Source organism: Gallinula chloropus, assembly GCF_964237585.1.
Source record: "Gallinula chloropus genome assembly, chromosome: 4".
In the NCBI taxonomy this organism is placed as follows: Eukaryota; Metazoa; Chordata; class Aves; order Gruiformes; family Rallidae; genus Gallinula; species Gallinula chloropus.
The window spans coordinates 5,703,907-5,723,624 of record NC_140088.1 but is presented as its reverse complement, the minus strand read 5'-3'; the positions used below and the strand labels follow the sequence as shown (position 1 = coordinate 5,723,624).

Below are 19,718 nucleotides of genomic sequence, written 5' to 3'. Positions count from 1 at the left end.
CCACCTATCCCTCTGCATATTTTGGAGATTTTTCTGCTGTCTTGTCCCTGTATATAAATTTAATCTGACTTTCTAGCTCAGGAGTCATCCTCTGTGTATCCAAATAAAAAAGGAGACTCTTGATAGTTTGTTCTGTAGCTTCTTCTGAAAGCAGACACGTGCCAGGAACCTCACAAGCTTATGGCTTTCCACATATTAAGGCACTTAGTGATGCAGCATTTTAATTAAATTAACCAGAATTCGTAAATTGTAGATAGACAGATTTTCCAGATCATCTCAATATGAGCTTTTAGAGTGATCAACACTCTGCTGGTGTTTAATCCATCAGACTGCCATATGGAGTGTTGAAGAGCAGAATATCTGTTTATTAACAATTGTTGGTTTGTCACGTCAGCAAGTATGGGTTTGGAATTTGAGGGCCAGGGAGTGCAATCTGTTGCTGCATCTCTTACATGAATTATATCCACCTCCTGCCAGACCCCATTTCATGTCTATCCTCCTTTTTTTACTTAATCCAGGTGATCCAGTAGATCTCTAAATGGCACATAGACCAAAGAGGATCAGTCTACCACAGTCTCCAGAGGTTCTTGGGTTATACAATCACAAGAGGAATGTGTCCAGATGCCCTTTATGAGAAATTACAGATGTCTGTAACATCAGTGGTTTCTGCAAATGGTTGAGACACATTTAATGAAGCTTTGCAGTTTGAACTATCAGAACATAAGTTGTAATTCATAGAAATCAGAAAGCTGTTCATCATCTTCAAGATCACGTTCATGTTTTATTTACTCTATGTTAATAAATACCTGTCTCCACAGAAAATACCTCAGAATTTGTTAGCAGAATTATTCTATTTCCTTAGCAATAGAAGTTACCTGTCTCTTCAGGGGAGTGATCTGTTCCATTCACTAGGCTGGTGAAGGAGCTGGAGAGCTCCTTAGGAGGAGTAGACTGGGTAGATGAGGTGCTCAGGGATATGGTTTAGTAGAGGACAGATATGGTTGGACTCGGTGATCTTAAAGGTCTTTTCCAACCTTGTGATTCTGTGATTTTATTGTGACCTACAAATCTGTTTCTATTCCTTTAGGTGGGAGAACACTGACAATTGATGGGTCTTCCCAGTGAGAAACACACTTTTCAGGCAAGAGGAAAAAAAAACCTTCCTATCTTGTGACTTCTTCATTGCTGTCTAGAGAAGGGAGCATTAGCTGTTCTAAAATGGGAGATGAGATGGGCCCAGTGCAGAAATGTCTTGCAACCTAGGCATCCAGTTCTTCTCATCAAATCTAATTTATTTTCCAGCATCACAACCCCCTGAATTCTCAACAGGAGTAACGTGCAGTCATTTTTATGCATATGAACGTTCTCACAGCTATTGGCTTCTTTGCCCTCTTGGATGCATTGCCAGAGTGTGGGGAATAAGAAGTGCTTATTAAGACAACTGAAATGGTCTCTGTTTAGGTAAGAGACCTGAAGAGGAGGGAATTGTTGGTGGGTGTTGATGATGTTTTATGGAAAATAGTGGTTTCTAACCTTTATTAGAGTTGTCCATCTTACCCAGCAGATGGCACTGAAAATGTACATGCTGCTCTCATTTTGGTCAGCTGTGCCCTAACTGAAACCTGAAATCCTACTGGCTACATGCTTCCCTTCTCTCTGGTGCATAGCTGCAGGTCACTTCCTAAAGAGCATTTGGAGTGCCTCTTGCCTAGTGGGTAAAACAAAAGCCAACACATGCAGGGGTTCATGAAAAGGAATTTAAGGCTGGTGTGCTGTACCCTGCAACACAAGCCACTTTCAGGACTTCAGAGTAGTCCTTTAGCAGTTAGCATTTGGGCAAACCCTAGCTGTAGTCATCTTTTTTCCTGACTGACTTTGGTTGTCTCTCATCTTCTTGTCTGCCACTCATCTTGGTATCTGTCCCATGGGCAAATAAGCAGTGACCTTTCAATAAGCCTAGCACCAAAGGTGATGTTAAGCACTGGTCCTGTGGTACTCACTAGGTCAGACCTGCTGCTGGATTCCCAGAGAGGGCACAGTTTCTTCAAACCAGTGGCAGATCTGTCCCAGTGAAGCTGGTGTCTGTCTCGTAGGCTGATGACTGGAGGAGTTGTAGGCCCTTTGCATGTGTGTCACTGGGAGGAGGAAAGTTTGTGAATGTTGATGATATTTGGAGTGGGTATCACTTAGCCTGTGGTTGAATCATGAGGTTGTGGGATGTAGATGTAGTATAATGATTCAAATGGTAACTGGGTATGGCAACGAAGATGAGAAGTCAGAAATCTTTACTGTGCCTGAGGAAAACTTCACTTCTGTAGTACATTTCCTGTCGTCTTTATTATTATTATTATTATTATTTTCTCTTTATTCTTTCTTTTTAGTAAGTAAGCTGTTGAATACCACTTCTATGCAAGTGTTACTGTACTGGTATGAAAGATGAAATGGTTTATTGCTCCTGAGCAGCCAAATAATCTGAAAGAAATGGTAGAATTTATGTACACAAAATGTAATTATGCTGTAGAGTTAGCATGAATGACCACATCAGACTATGTAGCATGGCTTGCTTTGCCTGATATCGTTTATATATTGTTACATACTCTGCTTCTAAGTTAGCAGCATACCTATTTCAGAGTATTTAGACCACACTGGGGGTTATTGAGCATCGCTACCTTTCTAGAACCTGTGGGATTAGAAATACCTTCAACCAGCCCTTTCATTTCCTTTATATCCAAGTACCCCAGTAGGTGGAAACCAAAGATTTTTATTCTCTCCTCCCATTCCAAACCAATTCTCTGTGATCCCTCCCTCTTGATGACTGAACACCAGTAGCTGTTCTGTCCCTCATTTAGCCTTGTGACCAAGTATAACGCTTGACTCCCCAGTAAGTCCAGGTATCCATGGTATAATATAGATCTTCTACTGTTTTTCTGTATAACACCTATGGAATAAAACCTTTACTGTGTATCCACCCAGCTGAGATCTTACCATCTTACACCTTTTCCAGAATCTTTCACTCAGATCTTAACAAGTCTTGTTCATCTCATTGTTTTGGCTGTGAGAAAGATCTCCACACACTCCTCCATACAATACCAAAGTGTATTAAACCACTTCTTTTTTTCTCTTCACTTATTTTTTTTTGTGTGCTTTATCTAACATACAGCATCCAGTAACAGAAAGACAACAGACACTTCTAGTCTGGCAACAGTGCAAATTACTGTGAGCCATTGCTGTGTTTTCCAAGAAACTGGTTTCCCTGCAGACTTTGGAGGCATACTCTGTAAACGTCCAGGGAGCTAGCTCATCCTCCCTCTGCCTGCTATACAGTATGTATAGAATCTTAATAACTGTTATGATGTGTTGTGTGTGTGATACTTTTCAGTGTTGACTCACTTAACGTACGCCTCTGTTTTCTGTCTGTATTTATATAGAAACTCTCCTAAGCTCCTTAGGGCAGAAATAACTTGTCCTGTGTTTGTACACCGTGTAACAGAGTGGGTGCTTGATCAACAAGAACCTCCAGGTATGAAAACAGTTATTCAAAATGTACAATAGCACTGGTAGCAAGCTGTTATTTATTTAAAGGTATCTGTCAAGCTAGCATTCTTTCTGTTGACACTTTGAACATGTTGGCTTCCTCTGCTTTGGCATTCTGTGTCCTAACAGCAGATACATATGGAAGAATCACAGAATCATAGGAGTTGGAAGGGAAATCGAGAGATCATCGGGTCCAACCCCTTGTGAACTATTCTTTGAAGGGCTTTGATAACACAAAAGGTCTTCTGCAGGAATGTTCAAGGCTCTCTCAACCAACTGCTGAAGAAGCAGTTCTAGGAAATGCTACAAAAACACCTGATGTTCAGGACCTGGTTCTGTGGCTGTTACTTTTTAGAACCTTACCTGAACTCTCCAAGTCAGAAATATAATCACTCTTAAGCTGTATGTACAGTCAGATCTCAAATAAGCTAAACTGATTTTTTGGAGATATTTTTGCTGTTCTGTAGATATATATGAGGTTTTCAACTTAGGCACCTCAGTCAGGAACCTTAATTTAGTTGGCATGGGTCTAAGCCTTGGATCTAAACTGCTATTTCTGAGACTAAAATAGAATTTCCTTGCTTCATAATAATTCTACTCCCCCAATCTTGGGACTGCCAGAGAAAAGTCTATAGCAATTCATGGGTTGGGGAAACCTGGGGGATGGAAAAGTCACGCAGGAGGAGTGACTCCATCAGGAATAAAAATCAGCTTACCATTTGTAGGCTAAAGTGCTGTCTGTTGGGGCATGCTGTCAGTCTAACCCAATAATTGCATCCATCAAATAAAACTTTCCCTCTAAGTAGCACAACTCTTGTGGTATTTGAGATAATGCTTTCTGGCACCAAAATAGTATCATTCAGAACTGTTACCTGAAATGGAAGAGGACATACTTGTAGTTCAAATGTGACAGCAATTAGTCACAGCCTTGCTTTTTCTTCTATTATAAAATACCAAAAGGGAGAGAGTAGAGTAAAATCTCTTCTCTGGATGTGCACTTTCTGTATAAATTACAGGCTGCTTGGAAGCCCATAATATTTTTTAAATGTTTTATGTCTTGTACATAAATAGCAAAATCATATTTTTTCATGAATTTTTGAAGTAATTACAATTTGCTGTTACTTCTGGTTAGGGAAGTCTGAGGAAGTTTCCAAATGAATATGGTCTTCGTGTGTATTTCTCATCAAAGTCTTAATTAAACTACACTGGTGTAGGTTTTTTCTTTGCAATGGTTTTGTCATTTTGTTAGGTTTGTAAAGAGCAGGTTCTTAGGAGGGATTTACTAGAAACACAGTAATCAGTGTTAGTGTGCAGTTGGTAAATGTGGCACTGCTCAACCATGTTTTGCATGTACCTACCCCTTGAGCAGCCTGTGCTCCTGGGATGGTCTGGAAGGTCTGGGTGGAAACAGAGTTCCCAGCATGGCAAGGTGGAGAAGATTGCCCAGCCCTAATGTCTTCAGGCTTGGGTGAAGCTCAAATTATTGTGCTGTTTCCCAACTTTTCTGCTTGTTTATAATAATCGTTTGTGCTTTACAACTCCTATTTCTGCATAAGGTTTCCTCATCTTTCCTCGAGTAGGAAGTAAGTCTCATTCTCTCTTGTAACTCCAGATACTCTGTCACTTCACAATTTTGAGATAGTGTGAAATACACTATTCATTTCTAGAGAGCTGCTTATAAATCAAGAGATTTCTTTGTGACAGTGTGTGTGTGTGTGTATCTCTGATTCTGAAGGGTAGCACAGTTGTTATTTTACATCTCTACAATTGAGAAGATAAATTGAAAATTCCTGTTGACTTCCAACTCTGAAAAGAATAAGGGGGGGGGAGGAATTCAGAAAAAATAATGGAAGCCAATCAGATTAAAAGTAGCAAAAAGGAGTAATTTTGTGTGGAACTTTCTGCCACACTGGGATTTTCCATTTTTTTCTTTTTTCCAGTTATTTTTAACCCAAGTACTTAGCAGCTTTTGAAAAGGAATCAGGCAATTAAATGGATAATGAGAACATTTCTAGTCATAGAAGAATAAAATATAAAATTAAATAGGAAATATCAACTGCTTCAGGATATAAACAAGCACTTAGGAAGAGGAGGAATCAGAGACAATTATTCCATATGTCTTCATAACAGAGTTCCTTGTGCTTTTTTCTCTAATGCTTCTGATATCGGGTGCAGTCAGACAGGATACCTGACTGGGTAGATCACTGATCTGTCCTGCTCTATCAATTCCTGTGTTCATTTACTGGCTTTATGACCAGACAGACCAGACAGATTTGTGTTTATCAGGAAATAACATTTCTATAATACACAGCATTACCCTTTTTAGTGACTAGTCTTAGATCCTATCTGTTGATAGGATTGTCTATACAAGATTCTAGTCAGTGATACCAAATGTAAATTCAGAGCATGTTCTGAGTTGCATCTCTAGAGAGAACATTATTATTAAACCTTTTTGAGGGTGTCCCCAGTGGCAGCTCCATAGAGCAGGTGGCCTGCACGGCACAAGCACACAGGGAGTCAGGAGCCTGTGTCTTATCAGAGCATATAATCTGAAAATCACTCAGCTTCTTTCTCTCTCCTGGGGAGATGACGATGATGACACAGGACTCTCATGCTAAAAAGTAATTGTTAACCTGCAGAAGACGTCATTCAGCACAAATCCCAACAGAAAAGGGCTGGGTGGTGGATGTTTCTGGGTAACAGACCAAGCTATCATTTGCTTTTCAACAGATAGTTCTCTGGGCTGCCTCAAGGTTTTCACAGCTTGTGCCTGGCTTACTTGAAAAAAGAGAGCATATTAACTAAAAATTTCTCAATTTCTTTTTAATAATGTATACATATAAAACTTGGAGGAGCAAACAATTCCTCCTCCCCTGTCTCAGGGCACGAAATGCACTGACTCCTGTCTATGGCGCTCAGGTTTTCTGAATAGTAAGCAAAGCAGCAGCTGGATGGGGGGGGTTAGAGGCTATGAAACAGTGTCAAACAGGAATGCAGCAGGTAGATAATATTTGGCAAAGGAATGTAGGATTGCATATACATCTGCTGATATAAGCCTAGTCGATAGATTGAAGGAAGTGACTGTCAACCTCTATTCAGCAGTCATTAGACTTCATCTGCAGTGCCACGTCCAGTGGTGTGTGTGCTCCATGCCCCAGCATGAAGATGACCTCAGTGAACTGGAATGAGTTCAGTGGAGGGCCATCGAGATGGGCTTCTTCAGAATGGAGAAGAGGTGACTCTGAGGAGCTTGAGATGGGCTCCCCACTATAAGACGGACATTAAGGTCCTTGAGCAAGTGCAGAGAAGGGCAACCAGGCTGGGGAAGGGGCTGGAGGGCAAATCCTATGAGGAATGGCTGAGGGAGCTGGGGGTGTTTAGCCTGGAGAAGAGGAGGCTGAGAGGAGACCTTATTACCACCTACCACTACCTGAAGGGAGGTTGTAGAGAGGTGGGCGATGGTCTCTTCAGCCAGGTGACAGGAGATAGGACAAGGGGCAATGGCATGAAGCTGTGCCAGGGCAGGGTCAGATTGGATATTAGAAAAATTTTTTTTACTGAAAGAGTTGTCAGGGCTGGAACAGGCTGCCCAGGGAGGGGGTTGAGTCACCATCCCTGGGTGTGTTTAAAAAAAGGGTAGATCAGGGAAATGGTTTAGCATAGGATGGGAATGGTTGGACTTGATGATCCTAAAGGTCTTAACAACCTTGTGATTCTGAACTGGAGACCTGCCAATGACATTTAAAACCTGGAGGATTCTCTGACTCCGTACAGTTTTCCTTGTATGATACAGTACTGTGTATCTTACCATTTGTTCTCTTCTCATAGAAAAAATCATCTTTGCTCATCACTTCTTACTTATATCCTCTTTTTGCTTATACCTCTTCTACTCTGCTGTGCCTTTTCACCTCCAAAGATGACTGACAGTCATATTTTCAGTGGATCACAGAGCATTCTGGGTTCTCCTGGCTTCCAGTGTTTCTTCAGTGCCCCTCAGCACAATCTCGCTAAGTCTGTGTAGACTCCTCATGGTCAACACCACCTTCTGTTTTACTTTCTGAGCTGTCTGTAAATGGTTTGTTGCCTTTGCTGTGCCTCTGTTTTTGGTTTCCAGTAACGGATGGAGAGCACTAGTTTGCTCATTAAAAGATACCTATGGCACTGTATTAAGACTCTTAAGAAAAGTAGTTGTAGATACAACCTCAGTGGCATGGATAGACTGTGAATAAAAATGAAGATATTTTCAGAAGCCAAAATGTACCAGAGCTTACTGGGCTGCATTCAGTAGACCTTCTGGAACAAAAAAATAATGCTGTTTTATTTGTTGTGGCTTGCTTTTTCAGGAATGATAATTGACTGGTATGCTTTATTTCTGGGTTTCAGAAACTGGAGTTTCTTCTGGCCACTCTCAAGAAATATCAGCAGATTCCGATCCCTTTGTATTTCTTCCATTTGAATCAGGTCTTTTAAGCTTTTCTTCAGAACCTGTGGGTACTAGGAGTGTGAGGGTGTTTATGAAAAATATCCTCATATTTCTTCATGGGTCTGGGAGGGTTTATTTTTGGGTGCATCTTTTACATCTCTTTCCAGCTGGGCCTTGCTTAGCTGCCTTTGAGCTCATAAGGAGCTAAATTGTAATAACTGTAGCAGAGCCTGCATTGTTGATCTGCAATATCTATTCCAAACAGTCCTGAGTAGTATTACAATTATAGATGAAAACTGTTAGTTTCTCTGAGTAACAACAATTTTCCCATTATTTTTAACTCTTCAAAATCTGCATTTTTCCTTTTTTCACTTGAACTTGACTTTAGTAGCATTTGGATGCTGTAAAAACCGTAACATTTCTAAATCAGTTCCTCAGATGTCTTGTAACCAAGTTGGAGTTGGTAAAGATAGTTTTGAAACCCCTGAACCCTCTTCTGGACTATAAAATATTCCTCAGCTCAGCATATTGTTGCTGGGAGAGGGTTGTGGTAGTCAGAGCACATGAAACAAGCTAGTAGTAGAACTGAAAAGGCTGGACTAAAACAAGCAGTGAATATCCTGGGAAGGATGAGGGTGGGGGTAAGAGTACTCACTGAAGAAAGATTCACATGGAAGAAAGAATAAGATGGAGGCAATTGTAAAGATTTTCTCCTGTAGCCTACCAACTGCTGCTCTTCCATAGTTCTGGTTTAACTGAAGTTGAGATTTGGGCCTTGAAATGCTGAGATTTCAGTCATATACTTGGTTTTGCTTGGATTTTTTTGAAATTATAATAGTCCTCTGTAATTCCATGTGTTGTATCGTACTGATGGCAAAAGGAATCTCTGTTCACTTCATGTGTAAATCAAAGAATATTATCATAAAGAGCATGAATGTTCTTTTCATGGAGACCTTCAGTATTGATAATTCATTGTTGTGTCAAGGGCTGCAGTCATCTACATGGAAAAATGTGGCAGTAAGGAGTTTTGGGATTAGAAAACGTTTTAAGAATTCAGCCTGCTTTTTCAAAGACAAGACATACCTTCTGGAAAAATAAATACTACCGTAGTATGAGCTTCTCACACCCAGGTATTTCATCCCAGGAAGCTTGTTGGCAGGAGTTAAATTTAAAAATTCAGTTCAGCTTCACAGCTCGAGCCGTTGCTGACCTACTGACAGGGGCTTGTCTCTGCCTTTTGGAGGTCACGGAAGCCGCACTGTTCTTGAACCAGAGCTGCAAGGCCTCCCCCTGAACACGCCTTGCTGTCTTCTGATTGGATTTGTGTGTCCTGGCTTGCATAACCATACAGCTTGTATCCCAACATTATTAGCCAGAAAGGAGTATGGGGACTTACATAATCATTACACGGTGATTTTTCAGTAACCGTACTGTAAATATGTAATTCTCTCTACTCCTAATAACTCTTAATCCCTTTGTTCCTATTGGCTCCTGGGCTCAGATTTGCTGTGGCCTGTGTGCCCCAGCCACTGATAAGACTTGAAAAAAAAATGAATTGTTACTTTCAAGATTCACCTGCTTTGCTCCCAACCAGTAGATACCCGTTCCTCGGCACAGGCCAGGGCACCACACTGTGGCAGACCAATTTGGGCACTGCTTCTGCCCTTGTGCCTTCTGAGAAGGGTCCTTTCACCTCCAGAACCTTCCCATTACTGTCTGCTTGTGTACACTCAGTGCAGACCTCTCTGCCGAGCTTATTCCTGTGGTTTATGCTCAAGAACTCTTGAGCAAAGAGTTCTGATTTCATCTCTACAGGCTGCTAGGTGAGGAAGATGACTTGCTGATATACTGTGGTGAGAAAACCTAAATCATCAAGAAATCTTGGGCCTCTGCAGGGGTTGGGAGGCCGGGAACAGATTATTTTCCTTCTGGTACAAGCAGGTAGGAAAAAAAAATAATCTTCAGAGTGCTTCTTGTTAAAATGTGGCCCATTTCTATCCTGCTGTTTGCTCACAACATCTGTGGGGCTTGGAGGTCAGAGGTGTCCCCAAGCTGTAGTTGTCCCACTGATGACTTACACTAGTAAAACCCCTTTCAGGTGTAATTGAAAATATCTTCAACTTTGATGTAAAATTGACTTCCATTTTGCTTTTACTATTAGATGTATAAATTGAATTTATTTATTTAAGCCTTATAAAATATTTGAACGTCACTTTCTGTGTTTAATTAGCTTCATGAGTCAGCACCTGGTCTTAGGTCTTGACATTTTTGGCGTGTGAATTTTTTTGTGTGTTTGACCTTGGCTTTACTCCAGAATAAATATTTTAAGCTGCTAGTTGTGCGTGGGGTTTTTTTGTCTCTGTGCTGAGACTAGGGGGCAGACAGAACCAGCACTGAGACAAGTGAACTGTATAAACCACAATTAGAATTGCAGTGCACAGGTGCCTGAAAATCTTACACAATTGCCAAGCTATTTGTTTCTCAAATGAGAGGGGCTTTGGGAGTGTATTTTGGAGAATAAAGGGAGCAGAAGGCCTTCCTTTTGGATGTTAGGGTTGTGGTGGTTTGTTAGTGTTTGGGGGTTTTTTTGGTGGATTTTTATTTTTTTAAATCCTAGTTTAAATTCTTCCAGACTTGATACATTTGATATCTTTACAGAACCAGCGTAAGGAGTGGTTGAAAGTGATCTATCCAGCTGGGGATGGAATTTATAACTGCCTTCAGATAGGAATCAGCTTTTAAGAGTAAGAATTTCCTGCATGCTAGCTTTTCCTTGAGCATCAAGTTAGGTCTTGCAGTTTAAAAATCCAAAGGCCAACATTCAAAGTAAGATGACTTGCAATGACACTAAAAGAGAATGGCTTTAGCATCAGGGCTATGGGTGAGTTCTGTTGCAGACAGGATCTTTTTGGGAACCTAGGCATCTTAAATCTCTGTGCTAGTCATATACAAAGTGTTATTGCCATGAAAAAACAGTGAAGTGAATGAACAGCAGCTCACAGTACAAGATCCTTGGTGTCCCGGTGTTCGCTGTGTCTTGCAATGTAATGCAGAATGAATTTTTTTAGTTCTTTATGCTCCACTGTGTCAGATCTGTATTCTTGGGACGTGAGGTTCCATTAAAAAATAAATAATAATCGCAGCCCCCCGCTCCCCCCCACGTACACTCATTTTCTATAATATGGTAATGATATCACCGTAGCAGTAATTACGGGTCATCTTCATTTCTTTCATCTCTGCTGGTTCTGATGGCTTCATTCCTTTGACGGAGAAGATTTGGCTCTGGGTGCTGTGATTATTTTGTTAAGCATTATTCGAATAGACAGGAGTGAGAGAAATTAATCAATCCAAATGCAATTAGCATCATGTTTAACCCAGTGATGGACGTCTCAAGGTGAAACAGCCAGGGGAGTTTCAGACATTATTATTCAATCCAGTGGCTCTTATCTAAATTATAATCAAGAGAGGGTTTTATTGGCTTCGCAGAGAGGAGATGTAACTCTTTCCCTGCTTTGGGGGTCAAAGGGATCAGGTCTTTGGCCCCACAGGATGTTGGCTCCGGTCAGTTCACAGAAGTGGGAGGTACTGTAAGAGCTTCTTTTAATATGGGGGTCATTCAGGACACAGTATCTGCACATCCTAACATCCTTGACCTGGAATACAGGTTTAGTAGCTCCCTGGGCATGAGCAGGGATACCACTGCCCCTTGCTTTGAGTGTTTTCATTGATTGGCTTTGCCCATCTGTATGTGAATGAATACTGCAGGTAGATTTTGCATTCGAAGCTCTGTGAGTATTGTTGTTTGCAGCTGGATGCAAACAGGATGGTGCTGCCTCACAAGGTAGGGGGATCTGATTAGGAGAACAGGGTAAATTATTCTGCAGAGGAGTCTAATGCTTTTTACAGCGGATATAATTCTAGTATTTATTGATAGCCTCAAAAATGTTATTGTTGCTATCTTAATCTGCAGCAGATCTGTTATCACCATTCTGGATAATCCTGAAGGATCTCTGAGATCTCCTATCAGGTATACAATGAAGCACTACTGTGGGTGGAAAGAGGTCACATGAGGATTTCATGGTTCAGGAAAGAATTAGGTATTTGATTGCAGTTCTTAAGGCTCAAGCTAAGACTCCCTGAACTCTTTGAGTGGTTTCAAACTTTATCAGTCTCATCTATTTACCGTTTCTCTGTCAGAGATGGACGTTTTCATGGTGCACGGGGAGGAGTGGTCCATGTGCCTCACCTGCTGTGATTCACAGCCTGACTTTGTGGAAGCCTCCACTTTCTTTGGCATTTCGAAACAAGTCATGCCAGCCTGGGAGCTGCAGGTGAAGTAAGGGCAGATTCTGCTCTCTCATTCACCAAGGGAAGAACAGTGATGTTTTGTACCAAGGGTGGTGTTAATATTTTAAAATGCTGCAGCAAGACTTGACAGGGCTCATCTTTCAGAGCCTGAATTCTAGCATGGTTGCTGACTCCTTTAGTATACATCTGTACATAACTCCTTACTGAGGCTGTGACCCCATCTGTACGAAGGGAATTAAATCACTGTATGTCTCAAGAATATTGTGAAGCTTGATAAACTTTGCAAGTGCTTTGATATTGATTATTGAAAGATGCCATGGTAATGCAAGCTTATTTCAGGTGGAGGTTTATGCTGATTCTGACGTCTTACCTGAAAAATGTGTTTCAGGAGTGCTAGATGATTACACTGGTCTTCAGCTTAACTGTAACAGTTCCTGAAACACAGGGCTGAGTGTCTGTGTGTACCAGTTCTACCTTCAGTAAAGGTGACTGACTCTGCTTTCACTAACTACTGCTCTCCTGAGATGGCAGTTCCTGCTCTTTATGAAATTGAGCTTGGTGTAACATTCACTGATAAGTGTTTATGAGAGGCCCACAGCCATCAAGTAGCAGCTCATTTGATAATTATGTAAAGGAAGTACACGGTCAGCAGAGTAATTGGAGCTCTTTTCATGAAGGAAAAGGAGGGAGCTGGTGCCAGCAGGCATCTAGTTCATGGCAGGATTCTGGGGGTCTGGTCCAGAGATAGAAAGTGGTCCATACAGATACCTCTCTCTGACAAAAGTTCAGATTATGTTGACTGGGTGGTAATATTCTGTTGAACTTCTCTGAAATAAGCCTCTTTTTCTCTTTGTGAACTGTTAAGTAATAATGTCAATCTTAGGTATTTTTGCTGGATTTAGGTTGCCTTTTTGCTTCTTGCTCCCCCTTCTCTCCCCCATAACTGGTGTAAAACTTTTTGAAGTGCTATACTAGTTCATCCCAGCCAAAAGGCACGGCTGTGCCATTGGCTTTCATAGGTCCCATCAAGCCAGGCTCCCACCGCTGCTCGCTGGGATTCCTCTGGGCTTTCTTTTATGTCCTGCCTAGGAGGAAAAGGAATGGTGATGTGTCTTCTTATCCTAGCATTGCCTCTCAGGACAAAAGAAGTAATTCCTGATGCCACAGACCCTTGTGGCAGAAGGGTTAAAAACCAAAGTAGTGTTCTGCTGTCTCTCTGCAGTTCATGTTTGTTGCCCTGGACTGGTAATTTCCACTGGTAATTCTTCAGAAATGAACCCTTTGCATTTTGTTTTCTCTGTAGTCTTAAAACACATCAGTAGTTTAGTTTAAGAGTGCATGATGAGTACTGTAAAGGAATCCTTCTGTGTTGAAGAACAAGTTCTTTAGTCACTGTAAATACAGTAGAACTGGAAGAATAACAGATAATCTAATAAAGTATGACAGTGCCTAAAACAACCTTTTTGTAGTCTGCAATGTAGTGTCCAAAGTGTGATACTGCAAGACATTTCAGGACTTAAAACATGTTCTGTTTGCAGGGCATTAATTGCATTTCCAGTTCTTTTTAGTAGCAAGACCTTTAGATTTCAACACTTTTTCAGGTCAGAGGAGAAGCACAGTCAAATTTGCCCTATAAGTTGTATGTCTTGGGGTGATGCAGAGAAGTGCTTCTTTAGTGGGCGATTTAATTTTAAAATAACTGAGTGGAAGATGCTCACAGGTTTTGTTCTGAGAGTTTTAGAGAAGCCCAGAAGTAGCAGATAGCAAAAGGCATCATAATAAACATATGAAACAGTTCGTCATGTGTTTTTTTACATAGACTTTATCACCAAGTGTGTTGCACTTTTGCCTTTATGTTTGTACAAAGGGTGTCTGTGTGTTGCTGAGGGATTCTCCTGGATGAAAGTTGCTTATGTAAGTGGAAACCACTGTTTCCATGGCTGATTTTATAGCAGTAAATCCTTCCATTATTTCCTGGCTATCCAGACCTTATGACACAGTATGTCCTGAGCTGTCATATGTGTGAGAAGGCTTTTTATGGGGAGCAATCAGGCCGGACCCCAATCTCCAGTGCAGTGGTTTTTTTTCTAATTAAATTGTCACTGGAAGGGAATATCCAGAGCAGCAGTTTTCATTTTCAATCGAGGAAAAAAACATTATGAGTCTTTGTCATTTGATTAAAAGTTACTTAACCTTTAAATTGCTACAGATGTAAAGATAGCTCCGAGTTTCCAATGTAATCGCCTCCAAGTTAAAATCAGGAAGATCTTTGTGTAATGAAACCCATATGTCATAGTGAAAGGATGCAAAGCACTGGCAGAGTGGGCTGCTCTAGCAGGAGATTCTGTACCCAATCTTGTTAACCAGGACTGCTTTTGGTAATCCCTCATCTCCTCACTTGTAGGAAATCAATCTGTACTACTGAATCTTTTCAACCACCAACCACAAAATTTACTGTGGAGAGGCAGCCTGGGGACAATTGTAGTAGGAAAGGAGCCCCCGGGCAACAAGGCTAAATGCAGGATTGAGGGATTGAAGTTCTAAAGAGGAGATTATATTAAACCTTATTCTGCTCCCCTATCAAGTAGAAATCTCTCCTCCTTTCAGCCCTAGCCTTTCCTGCCCAATACCTGCTCTTGAGATCTGCCTGGCAGATCTTGCAAACTTAATTCATACAATAGAGCATTCCCTGTTAATTATAGTAGCCTGATCCCATTTTTCAATACATTTCTCTCAAGGAGTCTATTCAAGCACTCAACTTCCACTGTAACCAGTGCCGATAGTGTTTTTCCTTTGCTCTTTGGTATCCTCTTCCTCCTCCCTAGTCGGGGAGATTAATTTGTATCCGAGCTACAGCCATCATATCCATTGTTGATTTTCTATTGTAGTAGATGCACAGCGTAGGCAAGGTTGTAAATCGTGTCTTGACGTGGAGATTCATGTGGCTGTTCCGTGCTGCGCGGCCTCTGTGGTGTCTGTCTGCTGGTACAATGAAACCTGCACTCAAGCCCTCTCCTCACTTGAAGTCTCTGGTTTAAGCAACCATTTTAAAGAAAAAATCCCTCAGGTTTTCACTATGGTTTTGTCCAATTAAAAAAAAATCCACCTCTATCTGCTACACAACTGGCTTCTGCTGGTCCCTTGGGTCGTTGCTTAAGGCAGGTTTTACCATCTCTCTTAGACTGCAATCGTATTTAGAATGTGGGTGATGGTTTCTTCATTCACAAGCTCGTCCCTCACCCCAGCAAGCTCCAAAAGGCCCCATTGGAAATTATATTCCCCTTATTAAGAATTCATTTATCAGAAGCAATGCTGAGGAGTCAGTTCTTAATATTAGAGACGTTTCTGTACAAAAACCCAAGCTCAAACCATACTCCAGCGCAGATCAAAGAGAAACAAAGGGGAAGGAATAGCCAAGACATTTGAACACGGCACCATGTAATGTGTGTTTGGCCTGTGTTTACCCGGAATGCATTGAATTGTGGTCCTTGGGCACATAAGGGAAGCAGCTGAAGCAGGGAAGACAAGATTGTTAATGTTTGTGGAAACTTGCCCTTAGTTTGGCTGCTATTGTTTGGTGGTTTTTTTGGTTTTGGGGGTTTTATTTTATATGGGGATGTTATTTCCTGGCCATTTTCATACATACACAAAGAGGTAAGGGCCTTTCTTTCAGCTTGGCATCCTATCTGTAAAAATAAAGCCCCGGTGCAAGCCTGAGGATGTGAGGAGAAGGGGAATACAGAACAGCAGAAGGCTGTCTCCTGTTCCTAATGGGATTTTGTAGCAGCATGTGCGAGTTTGTTTCAGAAGTCAGAAATGAACAGATGTTGGTATAAATTACCTCTGTGTCTGATGTCTTGCAAATTAAAAGCGCGGTTGGCATCACTAAACAATTTCACCAGGTTGGGGGGGGGGGGGGGTGGGAGGCAAGCGGGCGGTGATTATTGTAGCAGGTCGGTAAGAATCTTTTAAGCTGCAGCAGAACAGGATAGCGAGGATAAAGGAATGAAGAATAAAATGAGAGGTCTGTGAATTAATCAGAAATGTTAACATCTCCGATGACAAGCGAACAGGAGGGGCACGTGCTCTTGGAGCAACCCCCAGCCCACAGCAATTTCGCTCGGCGCGCAGAAAGGAGCCTATGCCCTCGGCCTGATTTATAGGGTGCAGCCTTCTTTGGGGGAGCAGAGTTGTCATGCGTTCGTATATCTCCTATATGGGACTGGCACTCTGGAAAACTTTCCATTCTATCAGCTACAGTTTGGCGTTGGGCTTTCTCTCTGAAGAGTGTTTTAAAACCAGGCACTGTTGATGGTGCAAAGCAGGGAGGTATCAAAAGAACCAATGCTGGAAGTCTATTCCTAGCTGAAATTTTTTTAAAAAACCTTCCATTTTTACTTAATCATGTTCTTTGTGCATAACAACTTGGTCCCTGACAAAACAGTGATCCACTCTGCCCCTTCTGCAGCCCTTGCTATCCCTGCATCGTTTCAGTAGCACGTAAGAGATCGGCGCTGTCTTGCAGATGGGGGAGTAGAGGTACAAACGAGTACTTTGGTGTCAGTTCACACTGTGAATCAGAAGCAGAGTTGGGAACGGGTCCCAGATGATAGAACTCACAGCTGGAGGCCTGAACGAAGCGAGTGATGCAGTGACCTGCTCGAATCTGAGTGGGGTTTGCAGCCTGTGAATATCACTATGTACCAGTCAGTTCCTAATACCACTGATTGCTTTACAGGGATCTTGTGGTACAGTTCTGGGTAGACAAATTAGAATGTATTAATTAAAAGAACAGGCTATAAGGCACAAATTTTAACCTTCAGATAAAGAATAACAAAGTGTCTTGATTTTGTTAAGGCTGCTTATTGAGCTGCTTATTAATCTGAACGTTTTAATTATATTTTAGTGTTGTTCTAACAGATAATCAGTAGTGTCAAACCAACACCAGCTACAAAACCACCTCAAGTTTTTTGCTAATTGTCATTTCTGTTCTTCCTCTCAGTAGAAAAGTGAGGAATTGAATGGATAAGCCAGAAAATGAATTCCCATCTCCTTCCAGAGCCCCTCTCTAGGTTAGGTGTGGGAAACGTGCACCCTTTCATCAATCCTGTGAATAAAAACCTCCCTGTTTTGATGCCTGTCAGTCCAGCACAAAGCTTACACCTTTACTTAAAAGAAGTGAAGGGAACCACCAGAGGGAAGATTGTCTTTCTCCAGGATGCAATTGCTAATGGTGTTGTCTTTGATGCATTGTATTGTTACTGCAAGACAAAGATAGCATTAGGGCTGCTCTGCCAGCTTGTGAGCTTATGGGCTCGCAAGTCAGGAGTGTCTCGTGCAGAAAAGTGGCTGCGTAAACCCTGCTGTAATACAGCTACCAGAGATTTATGGTGCCAAGAGTGAGAGAGAGACATATAAACCTTGCCTTGCTGTATTAAACATCGAAGGACTGACAATGCAGAGAGAGAGAGGAGACCAAAGCTCTATAAACTTTACTTTATTACGCTATCCATAGATGAACTGCATTGAAGGAATATAAACCCCATTATATTACAGCATCCAGGGACTGACACTGCTGAGAGAGAGAAAATGCTGTCTAATTTCTGTTGAAGATCATAGCATCCAGGGACCAATAATCCTGAAATGGAGAAAGAGAGAGTTCCATAATCTCTGACAGATTATAACATCAAGGAACAATTGCTCTGAGATAGTGATGGAGATCTGGATTACACCATTCAGAGATGGATAGGATGGAGAAAAGGAGATGCTGCAAGACCATAATACAGTAGGAATAGGAAGCATAGATTGTATGTAATGAGACAGCCTTTGGGAATTATTGCCAAGTTTAGAAGGTTCCAGGCCATGACTGCATTTCTAGGATGTCAGGAATTCAAGCTGGAATGCAGATTTATTTATTTTCCACTTAAATAAATAAATAAAGCAATCCTTGCTCACTATCAGTATAAGCACAAATCTAAATTAACTGCCTATCCTGTGATTAAAATCTGTAAATTGCAGAATTGTTTGGAGTTTTTGGCTTTTTAAAAAAATATTAATACTCTTTTTGTCTCCCTTGTGATTTCAGCTAGAGAAATGACTCGAGGGAAATTCCTGAACATCCTGGAGAAACCCAAAAAGTAGCTGCCACATCTGGAGTTTGGTCGAAAACACCCCCAACTACATCACTTTACCTACTGCAGAGCCAGATGAAGCCCAGAACTTCTAAGTAGTACAAAGCTCTTGCTCTAGACCTTCAGAAGAAAACATCCCTCTTTGCTTCCACAGCTCATCTCTTTACAGTGAAACACGTATTGCACACACAGATCACAGGGACTGCTGTTGGTTGCACTGGAATTCGTTGGAGTATCTGACCGTAAGACATCCAACCTCAGGTCCTGGCATTTTAATCAGCTATCCAGGGTGACCAGCCAGAGTGTCCTTAGCCAGTTGCTCTTAGCAGCAGCACCTCTTTGAAGTACACAGGAGACCTTTATGACACCAGCCAGTGGGCATCATGAGGCATTGACTCTACTGCCTGGATGCGATGATTCCTTATGCACAACAAGACTTGAGCAGAGTTTGGGGTGCAGCTTGACTGGTGGCATTGGTGCAACAGGAGCAAAGGCTCTTGGTGTAGAAGCTGAGTGCAGCCTGTGTTAGATTCGTTACCTGCTGCCTTTGGAGAAGCATGTCTGGTACTTCTAGGTGGACCTCCAGACCTTCTCAGACCCTCATCTCACTGCTAAACAGTTCTCTAGTGGAATCGAGCCCGGCAGACCGCAGGGAGTAAGAGGTGTTGCTGTATCATAGAGGAAAGCATCCCTACAGAAACTTCAGCTGGTACACAAAGAAACAGCTTTGTCAGTCCACTGCAATTCTCTGCTGATAGAAACTGCAGACAGTGAAAGGGTGGTAATATTTTCAGTTAGTGCTCCAAGAAAGGGCAACCTGATTATTAGCTACATTGCAAGAATGGTCTGTTTAAATTGCATCTTAATACTTCTGAAAATGACATCTTGTGGTACTTTTAATTACTTACAAAACAGCAACTTCAAAGTCTTCTTCCCCTACAAACCCAGAATTTTTAAGACAGAATTCTCTGTGACCTGGTCTCTTTCAGCACACAGTTTTGGGCTTAAGTCATCTTACAGTTTAATGTCTTTTCCTTCTGTTAATGTACTTCTGCACGTTCAACCTAGAGAAGAGGTAAGGAGCATGTTCAGGCTTCTAGTTTTATTTAAAAGAAAAAAAAATCATTTAATCCCATTTTCTTTTCCTAGAAAACAACACTTTAAACATCAGAAAATAGGTTGTTTCTAGGTTACAACATAATAATGAAACATTGGATGAAGAGCAGGGAGGTTTCTCCATCTAGAAATGTTATTTTTAGCACACAGGCTTTTCAATACTTGCCATTTCCCAGGCTGCAGTCATATGTGAGAGGAAAAATAAC

At 41.5% G+C, this 19,718-nt stretch overlaps 1 protein-coding gene across 1 annotated transcript in view; it reads left to right on the top strand.

Moving 5' to 3' along the window:
* The window catches only part of LIN52 (lin-52 DREAM MuvB core complex component), a 41,495-nt gene extending 22,960 nt beyond the window's left edge, over window positions 1-18,535 (top strand). The window contains exon 6 of the mRNA XM_084263457.1: window positions 18,351-18,535. Coding sequence (XP_084119583.1) covers window positions 18,351-18,406 — 56 coding nt within the window. The 3' untranslated portion in view covers window positions 18,407-18,535. The remainder of the gene's footprint in view (window positions 1-18,350) is intronic.
* The last annotated feature ends 1,183 nt before the right edge of the window (window positions 18,536-19,718 follow it).